Genomic DNA, 12,978 nt, shown 5'->3' on the forward strand with positions numbered 1-12,978 from the left:
TTATGGAATATGCTGGAAGCCCTGCTGTTTGGAGAGCCTGATGTATTAGGGTGCCTGGGAGATGATTGTGCAGGGTCTTGGCTGTGCACTCAGCTGGGGACATGCTGTTCTGACCTAGGGTCCCTATGCAACGGCTAGGGGTGAAGTGTGTTCTCGCTCGTACCATGCCTCCCCAAGTTTGCACTGACCACTGGGACATATGGCCTTGATGAGGTGCCAAGCTCCTGGGAGACTTTCTCTGGGCCGCATATGCCAGCTCTCAATATAAAAGCAGGCGTGGAGTCTGACAGAGTGCACATTTTAGCTTATTTATGTTCTAGAATGGCTAATTGCAAGGGTGCTTTGGCATGAGAAGCAGTTGTTCATATTTTGAAGTTAGCATGCCCTGGAGACCCCACATATTCATCATGACAGTGGGCCTGATGCTAGGCTGGGAGATGGGACAGTCACATTGGGCACTGTTCAGACCCATGCTGTCTGTCTATGGGTTGTACCCCACCCCACAGTCACCCTATAGGAGTCAGAGTGGGGAGGGGAAGGACCCCTGGAGGTCCATTTAGCTAAGGGATACGGGTCCTGGCCTCCTAGATCTGCTCCCTCCCCAGGGCTATGCCAGGACATGGAGGCGCCTCTCATCCCACCTTCCTGGAGAACTCTGGGAAGGATAAAAAGGTAGGGTTAGGGCCCACCTAGCTTCTCCCAGAGAAGGAGGCTACAGGTTGAGACTCACAGCCAACCAACACGGAGCTGAGGGACTGCTAGGCAGCTGGGAGATGTCATACCCTGGCTCTTCCTCGACAATCATCTTTGGGATCCTGGAATGTGGTGCTCTGGGAAGAATTCAGAACCCTATCCAAGGAAGCCTGGAGTAGTCAGGACCCCTCTCATCATCCCCTGCCAATCTCCAATGTCATATCTTCCCCCCTGTTTCCCCTCTAAGCCAGTATCTTCCTCCTTGGGCTGTGTTCTCTTGTTCTGTACCAGCCACTTCTGAGGGCATGTCCTGTGGTTGTTGATTCTGGGATATCCCTCCTGTCATTGAACACTCAACTCGAATTCCATACAGACCTCCTCTTGGTAAGATTCCTCATATTTTTTTTCATTCTGCCTGGACTCTCTGGCTCCTCCCTCAGGGCTGGGCAGCCATCCAGACTGAACCCTCAGCTTCTTTGGAGGTCCCAGATACAGATGAACCTGGCCAGGCTCCTCCACTTCCCTTTGAGCTCAGCAGTGACCACTAGGGCTTGGTTTCGTCCTGGCCCCATGGGTAGTGAATTACAGTGGCCTGAGAAGGACATTTTTGTGTGTTCCTGGTGGGGCTGACCTGTCCTTGGCCCTTCTCACCCGTTCATGACACCTATATCTCTCTCTTTCTCAGCTGTACAGAGGAGAGACCTTTAGCCTCATTTCCTTACACTCCAGGATCCATCTATGCAGTTCTGGTGACATATCTGGGGTCCAGAATGTGGTTGCTGTGGGACACAAACACAATGACACCCCAGGTCTAGTGTCCACCCTATCTCTATGTTCTGGAAATGTCCAGCTAGGTGGCTCTCCCTGGGATGTCCCGCGCAGGCCTCTCTCCAAGGACGACCATGGCTCCAGCTGTGTGCCGGGGCTAGTTCTTGGTCTTGCTCTCATATTCAGGTCTGAAATCTGCCCAGGGAAGATCTAGGAGTTGCACCCTGCAAGGTGGGGACACACCCGTGCTGTCTGCAAGCAGGACAGAGACCAGGGCATCTAGATGGTGCTATTGTCTACCTTCCCTGTCCTGAGGTCCTGGGTCCCATCCTTCCTGGCTAGGCCGGTATAGGAAACTTGTTCCTACAACTCTGATATGCAGGACATGACCTTGCCAAACCTGGGCCATCTGTTACCAGGTTGACGGGGAGGAAGAAAAGAAAGTATGGGCTATCATTAACTTTGGGACCAGCATCTTGGATACGGCTGCCTCCAGGGGGATCTGGCCCAGACAAGCCGAGGGCAGTTCTGTGCAAAGGGTTTGGTTAAGACTGTCTCTAGGATACCCTGAAGCATTGGTGCTACAGGGGAAGGCCATTCTGTGCTGTGTGGCCTTCATGGATCCAGCTAACCCCATCACAGCCAGTGTTCATTGCTGTGGAGGACCCCTCATGTTCTCTTTCTTTCTTTTTGGATTGATGTTTACAGTTGGGCCACAGTGATTGTCACAGACCAGGATGAGCCACAAGGACCAAGTTAAGGGGAACCTGCACAGACAGAAACTTCTTCACGCTGGGCAGGTCACCGCCTGAAGCTGCCCAGGTCTCCCTTTGCTTCTTAAGGGTGGAGAAATCCCTGCATTATTGGCTCTCAAAACCTTTCTGATCTGTCAGATGGGAATGAAGATGCAATTACTTATTTATGAATGAAATTAAAAAAGGCACATTAATAAATTATGCGAAACCATTTTTCTAAAAATACGACGGCAAAATTAGTTGACATATTAGAAATGCTGTGGTTTTTATATTGTGATTGCTTGTTCTTTTAAAGCAGAATGCATTTTAAATAGCCCAATGGATTGTCTAATTAACCACTTTGTTTACATAGAGATCATGCCTTGGAGAGTGGGGAGGGCCTCTCCACAATCAATGGGAAAGTTCTTGGTGTCTATGGAGGTGATTCCTGGCAATGGGAGCTTCGGGTTTCAAATGGGGTCAGCATGAGTGATGCCTGCAGTTGGATTCACACCAGGTGCTCCAGGGTCTGGAACAGTTACCTGATTTTGGGGGTGTTTTCTTTCTCCTTTCGGAAAAATGGTACATCAGTGCCATCAGCCACTGCTACAGCTCCTATGGTGAACAGTATACTACCATGAGCTTTCAACTCTCATGCCTCTCTCTCTGCGAATATTATTTTAAGGTGTGTTACTTTTGTTTATGTTGCATTTGTTTAACTCTGTGAATCTGTGTTACTTTGCCTGTGTAAAACACCCGATGTTTTACACATAAACAACTTGCCAATAGCAAGACAGGAGAAAGGATAGGCAGGGCTGGCAGACAGAGAGACTATATAGAGGAAGAAATCTGGAAAGAGAGATGGAAGATCTAGCAGCCAGAGAAGGAGGAGGACTCCAGGGGCCAGCCACCCAGCTACACAGCAAGCCACATAGTAAGAGTAAGATTTATAGAAGTTAAAGAAAAGGAAAAACCCAGAGGTAAAAGGTAGACAGGATAAGTTAAGGAAAACTGGTTAGAAACTAAGCCAAGCTAAGGCCGGGCATTCATAATTAAGATTAAGCCTCCGTGTGTGATTTATTTGGGAGCTGGGTGGCGCCCCCACCAAAAAAGAGCCAAAAAAAAAAAAAAAAACCCAACAACATCTATCTGTCCGTCCACCCACCCACCCATCCATCCATCCATCCATCCATCCATCCATCCACCTACCTGTTTATGTGAGCTACCCACTCTACTATGAAATCTGCACACTGCATGGGCCTGCTCTTAATTTCCCCAACACAACCTGTAAGGACCTGAGAGGCCACTCTTTAGAGAAGCTGGGCTAAGTGTCAACATGTCATAGACCAAGAAATTCCTCGGAAGCCAGCTGGCTTGTGAACAGATGGATGGAGGAAATATGCTATAGATGCACAGTGGAATACTACACAGCACCCCAAAGAAGGGAATCTTGCTGTACATGACAGTGTGGATGAAGCTGGCAGGGGCCGATGAATGCAATGCGCTCTTGCTTATCCAAGGAAGCAGAACAGCCAGATGTACATATATACAGAGAGCAGAAGAATGACTCTCATAGCTGGGGAGGAGCCGAGTGATGCTGCCTGAAGGGCACAGGGGACTGGTCACAGGTGGAGGAATGCCAGAGACGAGCTCTGCAACATGCTGACCACAGATAGGGTAACACCCTGCACCTGGACTCCACTGCGAGAGTAGTTCTCATTACACACACAGCACAACCGTGAGACATCAAGGCATGTTAATTACTTCATTATGACCATTTAACAGTTACATCGGTAGACACCCCAGACATGTACCCCTTGAACAGAAACAATTTCATTTTGTTAGTTATACCCTAAAAACTTGGGAGAAATAAGGAAAAAAAAAAAAAAACCAACCTGGGTGAAACCTGCCGGTTTTCTTGGAGGAAGGTGGCCCTAGAGCCTTCCTACGTGGCTCTGTATTGCTCTCTGAGGAGGACCCAGCCAGGCTGTGGAGGTCTGTGTAGGGCCTGCCCCTCCTCGTTACTACATAATAATTCCGTCCCCACATACCTCTGCTGGGCTGTACTCTGCATCAAGGGGGGGTTGGTACTGGGAGGGTCCTGCTCTCTCTCCCCTTGCCAGCCTGGGGAGAGGCTACATGTTATGTTCCCATGAGCTTACCACCTTTATGGAGCCACACTTGAGACTCAGGCCCAGGCTCCACAGAGCCAGGGGTAGTTCCCACGACTCAGCATGCAGTTGTTGTGTGTTTTGCACCTGCTCAAATTCCAAACGAGTGTCCAGGGTTCCGGGCAGAGCCACTTCTGCCTTGGACGGGCCCTGAAAGATGTACATGAGATAACAGCTAGCCTCACCGGGCACAGGGCATTTCAATGAACAGACTTCAACTGTGATGTAGTCTCTAATTTAAAACATGGCTTTATTATAAAACAAAACCTCATTCATTATAGAGGGTTTGCAAAAGACAGAATTGAAACACACCAAGAAGAAAACTAAATCCAGGTCATCCATCATGATTGTCCAGAGACAATCCTGTTAATTTTTTTTTGATGGATTTCCTCCCTGAATTTCTACCTTCTTGGGATTGTTACGAGGCAAACACAGGTCTCACATCCAGGCCCACTCCAGATCTGAAAATAGAATGGTAGACTCCCAATTAAAGGTTTGTTCATCACGAGAAGTAATACATTTTAAGCAGGTTGCACATGTGGGCTGTCTGTTCTGTTCTCTCCTTACTGAATTATTGATGCCATGAATACAAATGCACCTCTCGCTCCTCCATTGTCCCCTAATTAAAACGGAACACAAAGCAGGTCCAATGTGCTGAGTGGTGGGACTTGGAAGTGTAACTTTTGAAGGATGAGAGGGAGGAGCCAAGGAGCCCCTGGGGAAGGTGGGATGCTACAGTGAGTGTTTAATGCGGAGCTTCTGTGTCCTGAGAGACCCTGGTGGTTGCTGGGAAGCCTCTTGGAAGAGGTGCATTAATTATTTAAGTGCAGGCCCAGAGCTACAGGGCCATCTTAGCAGGAGGGCAATTAGTGAGGCCTGGCTTACAAGGCTCATTTCAAGATCCCTCTAGCTCCTCCTTTCCAAATAGGCCACCTACCAGGGGAAAGTCCAGCTCTGGTTGCTGGGGTGGGCCCTCACTCTTGGCTATTTATATTCCCAGCGGGTGGGCTGAGAGCACTCTCATCTGGGAGGGGCTTGGGACCCGAGAGAGACTCCATCTGATCTGAGGTCCTCCGGACTCCCTTTTCCTCAACTTTGATAATCACCTTTGCCCACAGAGCACTCACCTGGAGGAGAGTTGCTGTCCACATCTGATCCTGGCTGACTGTGCAGTCACACCTCTGTGGCCAAGCTTGATGTTGAGACACGGAAAAACTCAGGGTCAGTTGGATGATGGCATGCCTGACATGCTCATAGCAGGGGTGACTGACTGTCAGTATTCATCAGTGAATGCTGGCTTCACCATTCACTGTGATGGAATTATCACACATATCGAACGTGATCTTATTTAAGCTAGTTGTAGGTGTGACAATGGCCTTGATAAATGGGACATTTCATGATGCAAAAATGCATTACTTCTAACTCCAGAAGTCCCTGTTGACTTTTCAAACCCAACACTATTCAAGTCCAAAGTCTCGTCTGAGACTCGAGGCAGTCCCTTAATTATAAACCACTATAAAGTAAAAGCAGATTACCTATTTCCAACATATAATGGCACCAATTCAAATGGGGGAAAAAACAGGACATAGCAATGAAGGATCTGACTAAGGAAAGACCATAACCCATCAGGGAAAACACCAGCTCCATGTCCAGCATCTACGACTCACAATGTAACCATCTGGGCTCCAGGAGCACAGGCTTCCCACTTCTCCAGATCTGTTGCCTTCAGATTAGGCTGGCTCTCCTCTGTGCTTGTAGCTTTCCTCAGTGGACATTCCCATGGTTCTGGCATCTCCAATATTCTAGAACTTCTACTGCAACTTGGGCTTTATCTTTGTCACTCCACATAATAGCTTCTTAGGACCTTCTTACAGGGACTCCAATCCTGCTACAATCTGCCTGGACTCAACTGCTGTTTGAAACTATGGAGCAAGACTCCATGACCCGCTCAATCTAGTATCTCTCATGCCCTAAAAACTAGTACCATAGGAATGCTGTTACTAAGTTCTGTTGACAGCTCAAGATGCATCCCAGTCCCCTTGATCCATAGCTACCTCAGCTCCTGTGTGCTGGTCCTGAGGAAACACTTGCCTGGACAGTTGCTTTTGAGGAACAGGGCCCCACCTAACCCCCAGCTATGTTCTCAGCTGATGTCCTCTCCCTACAAATAGATTTGGATCCTCCCAAAATTTGGATGAGAGTTGGAGTTGTGCTCTCAAGATAGCTTTCCTATTGTTCCAGTACAGCACAGGAGGGGTCTCATCAATGGTGCTGATTTCTCTTACAGTTGCTCCCCCTATTCTAGTTCCCAATAGTCTTGTCCTCCTTTGAAACCTTACGGGCCGGGCTTCCGTTGTCCACGTTTTTTGTCATATTCCTATCTTATAAGCTCTCACCAGAATTGCCTAGTAAGCTCTGATTGCAGCATACTTGGGGTTTTCTAGCCCTAAGTGCCCAACTCTTCCACACACAGTCACAAAACACTTTCAAAGGACTAAGAAGTGCATGGTAAGGGTCATCACAGTGGCAACCCCATTTCTGATACCGATTTTTCTGTCTTACTTCTTTTTCCTACTTCTGACTAAGGCCACTTAAGGGAGAAAAGATTTATTTTGGTTTAGAGCTTAAGGATGCAATCGGTTATGTCAAGGAAGTAAAAATGGCAGGAACTTGAAGCAGCTGGTCACATCATATCCATTATCAGGAAGCAGATGGTGGCAAATGAATGTGCTCAGCTCACTTTCTTCTCTTTACACTGCCTAGGATCCCAGCCCAGGGAATGGTGCCACTTACTCTGGGTGGCTCTCCCACCTCAATTAACCAAGATCATCTCTCATAAGCATGCCCAGAGGCCCATTTTCTGGATGCTTCTAGATTTCATTAACTTGATAACTGAGATTAAACATCACACAGTGAAATCTAGAGCAAGCGAGTCAGCCTAGCCTTGGTGTCAGGACAGACAGACAGAGTGATGGAACAAACAGAATCTACAAAAATTCAGTTTTATTTCATATTATATACAAACATTGACTGAAAGTAGATCATAACTTTAAATGGAAAAAATAAAGAGATAAATATCCTAAAAAGAAGGCATATAAAAAAAAAAAAATCCCGTGACCTCAAAGAAAACAAAACTTTCTAAGACAAAAGACATGAAAAAAGTTTAACAATTTGTTTTTGATCAAAAATTCAGTTTGGCTGGGTAGGATGGCTCATGCCTTTAATCCCAGCACTCTGGAGGCAGAGACAGGTGGATCTCTGTGAGTTCAAGGCCATCTTGGTCTACAAAGTGAGTTACAGGACAGCCAGGACTATTATACAGAGAAACCCTGGTTTGAAAAACCAAAACCAAGCCGGGCGGTGGTGGCGCACGCCTTTAATCCCAGCACTCGGGAGGCAGAGCCAGGCGGATCTCTGTGAGTTCGAGGCCAGTCTGGTCTATGGAACAAGATCCAGGAAAAGGCGCAAAGCTACACAGAGAAACCCTGTCTCGAAAAACCAAAAAAAAAAAAAAAAAAAAAAAAAAAAAAGAAAAAGAAAAACCAAAACCAAACCAAACCAAAAAACAATAAACAAACAACTCCCAAACCCAACCCCCCAAAACCCAACAAACTCCCCAAACAAACTTAAAAACCAAACTCAGTTTGAACAGACAATTCACAAAAGTATCTATACTACATAAATATAATAAACACATATAAAATTTCAGCATCATTATTAGGAAGAACAAATGAACATTGATTTCATTTCATTACACACCTCTTGGAATGGACAAAATCTGTAAGCCTGATTAGAAGAATATGTTGACAAGAACACACAATCACTGGTTGTTACAGAATATTTGTTTACACTGTGTGAAGATGTGTCACTGTGATTGGCTTAATAAAGACCTGAATGGCCAATAGAGGCAGGAGAGAATAGGTGAGTCATCTGTGTAGAGAGAGAAACTGGGGATGGATCTAGGTGCCCAGGAGATGCCAGTGAGACACTGAAGAAGCCGGAAATATGGTATAGAGAAGAGGTAACTGAGCCATGTGGCAGAATGTAGATTAATAAAAACAGGCTAATTTAAGTTATAAGAGCCAGTTTGTGAACAAGCCTAAGTTAAGGCCAAGCTTTCATAATTAATAAGTCTCCATGTTGTTATGTGTGAACTTGTGGCCCAAAGGAAAGTCTGACTGATATAACATCTGGTGTCATACATTGTTGATGGAACAGAGATTATCATGACTTTGGAAAACAGGTTAGCATTTTCTTGTGAAGATGAGCATACACTCAAAATACGACCCCCACATGTATTCCTAGGCGTTTACTCAAGAAGAAAGCAGAAGGCTGGAGAGATAGCTCAGCAGTTAAGACCACTTGCTGATATGAGTTCAGTTCCCAGCATCCACATGAATCAGCGCACAAATGCCTGTAACTCCAGCTCCAGGGGCTCTGACGCCCTCTTCTGGCCAGGGGCACTGGTATACATATACCTACAAATATGTAAATAAAAATGAAAATAATTAAAATGTTAAAGAAGAATAAAGACACACACCCACAAAGACCTCTGTCTCAGTCAAACTTTTATTATTGTGAAGAGACACCATGATCATGGAAATTCTTTTTTTTTTCTTCAGGTTTTAAAACTTTATTTGCATATTAAAAATTGTGCATTCCAATAATTAAAATCATTTAAACAAAAAAAATGGCACTCTGATTAAACTGCATTTTACATCCTGCAGGACAACTTGGACCATCTTGAATTTTACTCTGTATTTCACCACCTCCCACCCAGCTTTTTCCTTCACCAACATGCAAGTTCTTTTCCTTCCCTGTCAGCCAGACCGACAGATGGGTGGGAGAGGCAGGGGAGGCCTTCCTGGTCAGTAGTGATGTGAAAGGGGCAGCACAGTCATTTAAATTGGATCCAACCTCTTTGCATCTTACCAAGTTAAACAGCTAAAGAAGGAAAATAAGAAGGCAATGCTTGTGGAATGTACAGCGCGTATTGGCGGCACTCGCCTCACTACGATTCGCCAGCTTGCTTCTCCTGTTCAGTCGTCTCTTTTGAAGGCAGAGGATTTTTCTCTTGCATTTCTGTCTTCATCAATTTCGACTTACCAAATTTCTTGATCTCAGCCATTTCGGGTTTGTCAGACATGGCTGCCGGAAGGAGCTGAGCGAAGTGCGGGAACAAGGAGGGTCCGATCTGCTCAGAGGCTGCTGCGGATTGTCCGATCATAGAAATTCTTATAAAAGAAAGCATTTAATTGGGGCTGGCTTACAGTTCGGAGGTTTAGTCCATTATCAGCATGGGGAGAAGTATGCAGGCAGACAGGGTGCTGGAGAAGGAGCTGAGAGTTTGACTTCTTGATCCTCAGGTAGCAGGAAGTAAATTGACTTGAGCTTCTGGGACCTCAAAGCCTGCTCCCATAGTGACACACTTCCTCCAACAAGGTCACAACTACTCCAACAAGGCCACACTCCTAATAGTGCCACTGCCTATGAGCCTGTGGGGGCCATTTTCATTCAAACCTCCACACTTTATTTATAAAGTTGAATATTGCAAACAACCAACACAACTGTACACTGATGATTACGGCCACCTTGGTATATGAAGAAGCAGAGCAGTAAGAGAGATCCACACAGGGAGATCTATGCTTAATGTCAAAGCTCTTTATGGAGAGATTGGAAGGACCACACCACACTGGTTTTGCTTGGGGACAAATGACTTCCACATTATCCCGTGATTTTCTCCCTATGCAGTGGATTGTCTATAAACATCTTTCTGTAAAAAGGAAAGTGCCATCTGAAAGTCTTGGGTTCTGGACTGAGTCTTCCAAATAATCAACATCACTTTGGGAGGCTTCCCCATCTCCGCATCTGTTTACACATGGATGCTGGGACCACACACAGTGCTGCTGGTCCTTCATCAAGGAGGGGCTGTATGTGTGGTACCCTAGGCTGACTGGCTGCTGGAGTGGACCAGGACTCTGAGTGTCAAGCTTCATTGAGGAGCATCTGCCCTCATGGAAGGAAGCGTCATGGTTCCATGCTGTACATCCAGAGGCTGGGCCTGACTGGAGGAGAGAAAGAATCACCTTCCTGGCCCCAGCCCCACCTGCACCTGCCCTGAAGCTTCTCAGCTGTCTGCAGTAGGTGGTAGAGGTCTCAGCCCTTGGGGCTGTGTGTGAAGTATCATGGAACACCAGCTAAGCTGAGCTACACCATGGAAATTTCCTAACAGATAAACCAGTCAGAGTCACCTATGCATCACTAGAGACCGTTAATGTTTAATGTGATTATAATTGAAGGAAAAGTAAATGTGTGTATGTGTGTGTGTGTGTGTGTGTGTGTGTGTGTTTGTGTGTTTTCATGGTCCTTTTGTGCTTGCCAGATGTCCCTCTGTGATATAAATAAAAATAACTGTAAGCCCCTTATGCTATGGCATAGATGTTTAGGAATCATTTTGCTGGCTCCACCGTTCTTTTGCTACCTCCATTCTCACCATTTTTTGGGATGTTGCTACAAACAATTCTGTGTGGTGATCTTTGCATTGACTTCGCTTCTTAAAATGAGCTTTCAGGAATATGGTTGACACGTGGAACACACAAAGCCCTCTAAGGATCTGGATCAACAATCATGCACTTGTGGAAAGCCGCTGGGAGAAAAATAGAATTGTTGAGTGGAATGGGTAAGAAGAGCAGGGAGGGTCATGAGGAGGGGTGCTGGTCACAAGGGCCATTGCGGCGACTCTGATGGACCATAGTCTTCACAGAGCGCACTGAGACCTTCCTCACCACACAGGGCACCCACCCAGCAACTTATTTATCTTATCTTGGACAGATGCTATCTGCCGTGATAAAACATTCTGACCAGTAGCAGCTTGGGGACAAAAGGGCCTATTTGGCTTATACTTCCAGGTCACAGTTCATCACTGAGGGAAGTCAGTGCCGGAGCTCAAGCAGGAGCTCAAAGCAGAACCCTTGGAGGAAGGTTGCTTTCTGACTTGCTCATGCGGGCTCGTGTTCTCCTAGTTTTTATACTGCTCAGTCCATCTGCTTAGGGATGGTTGTCCACAGTGGTCTGGACCCTCCCACACCAATCACCCATCAAGACAGTTCTCCAGAGACATGGCCACAGGCCAATTTGATCTGGGCAATCCTTCGGTTTAGACTCCCTTAGATGACTCTAGGCTGTGTCAAGTTGGCAGCCGAAGCCAAGTAGGAGAGACACCTCTCTCATGTCCATCCTTGTAACTGGGGGTTACTTCTTGAAATACCTAATGCAATCCTCTTCACTTACCTTCAAATCCTCCACATTGCTTCAGCCTCTTGGAACATCCCTTAGAGTACATGGCATGTGCTCCCATCATAGTGTCCGCTCCAAAGCAAGCCTGTTCATCTTTGATGACGGTCTTGTTTAGCTGCATCCCAGCACCTTGAATCTGTGCTTCCACCATGTGAGGGACTCCTACCCCATGCACAGTGGTGCTCTAAGTGACCTTTCAGTTTAGTATTATGCCTTCCTCTAAGAGCTGTGGGTTTCTCCAGGGATGTGGGTCCCCATGTCTGTATGGTTGATCGTTTGTCTGTGCCACCTGCCCATTTCTGTTGACTGAGAACAGTGAGAATCCTGCCGAACCCTGGCTGCCGCATCTCAACCCTGCTCTTTCTTTTTTTCTTTTTGTGCTTGCCTTTTAACTTCTGTTTTGGTGGGATGACGGGTATTTCTCCACATAAAACCCCCAGTCTTTTAAAGTTTTCCCATTATTTTCTTTCCTTTCTTGCATCTGTTTCTACCTGCAAATGATGCATAGTGGCAGATGGAGAAAATAAAAGCAGCAACTGTCCTCATGGGATTAGAAAAGTGTTCAGTTTCATGAGGAACTGGTTTTGGAGATGGGGAGCATCTAGAGAAATCTGCTGTCTACTCAAGGCTGGTAGGTGTAGGGCCATCCTTTCTCCCAGAGTCCCCATTCATCATGGGACACACACTTGCACATCTGTCCATCTGATGTCAGCTTCACATTCTATTTGTCCCTTCCATAGCCTGCCCACAATAAAAAAAAAAATCATTTTAGCTTGAGATTCGTTTGTAGCACAGCTGTCTTCATTTATTATTCTAAGTTTTACTTCTTTCCTCTTAAATTTCAGTGATGAAAATGATGGTCATTTTGGCTTATGAGATTAGGTATGTGTGGAGTGGTATGGCCTTGGACTATTCTAGGACAGTTGTCTTCATATTCCACTGCTGATGCCACAGGAGTCACATGTGATTTACGGATGAACAAAGAGTCATCATGCCAAGTCTTGAGGCAGAATTAGGGTGAGTGGAGCCTGGCGGGCAGAGCCTGGGGCGTCACCTCAGCTGGCAGCATCGTCAAGCACCTCCAGGCTCTTCCCCACACAGATGGCTAACATTCCTCTGATCTGTATCCATATTTTTGTTGGACTAACAAGTGGAGCCTTTCCGTGCATCTTTCCCTAGGCTTTTCTGCATGTTGTTGTTGGGTGACAGAAAGCTGGCCATGTGCTTTGCGCCATGTGTGTCTGTTCTGATGGGATTAGGGGACTCTCTTGGCAATGACAACCTCTGCAACTAGCAGTGTCTTTATTTACTTTCTT

The 12,978-nt window shown here is 46.3% G+C and overlaps 1 protein-coding gene across 1 annotated transcript; it reads right to left on the reverse strand.

Moving 5' to 3' along the window:
* Nucleotides 1-9,352: 9,352 nt before the first annotated feature.
* LOC114699182 (thymosin beta-4-like) lies at nucleotides 9,353-9,521 on the reverse strand. The gene has a single exon (XM_037197276.1). It carries the CDS (start codon nucleotides 9,510-9,512, stop codon nucleotides 9,378-9,380), a length of 135 nt encoding a protein of 44 aa, XP_037053171.1. The 5' UTR covers nucleotides 9,513-9,521; the 3' UTR covers nucleotides 9,353-9,377.
* Nucleotides 9,522-12,978: the final 3,457 nt, after the last annotated feature.

This window comes from Peromyscus leucopus, chromosome 20 (assembly GCF_004664715.2).
Source record: "Peromyscus leucopus breed LL Stock chromosome 20, UCI_PerLeu_2.1, whole genome shotgun sequence".
NCBI lineage: Eukaryota > Metazoa > Chordata > Mammalia > Rodentia > Cricetidae > Peromyscus > Peromyscus leucopus.

Coding starts and splice junctions, on each gene's coding strand:
- LOC114699182 (XM_037197276.1), bottom strand. CDS start 9,512: ATGTCTGACAAACCCGAAATGGCTGAGATCAAGAAATTTGGTAAGTCG.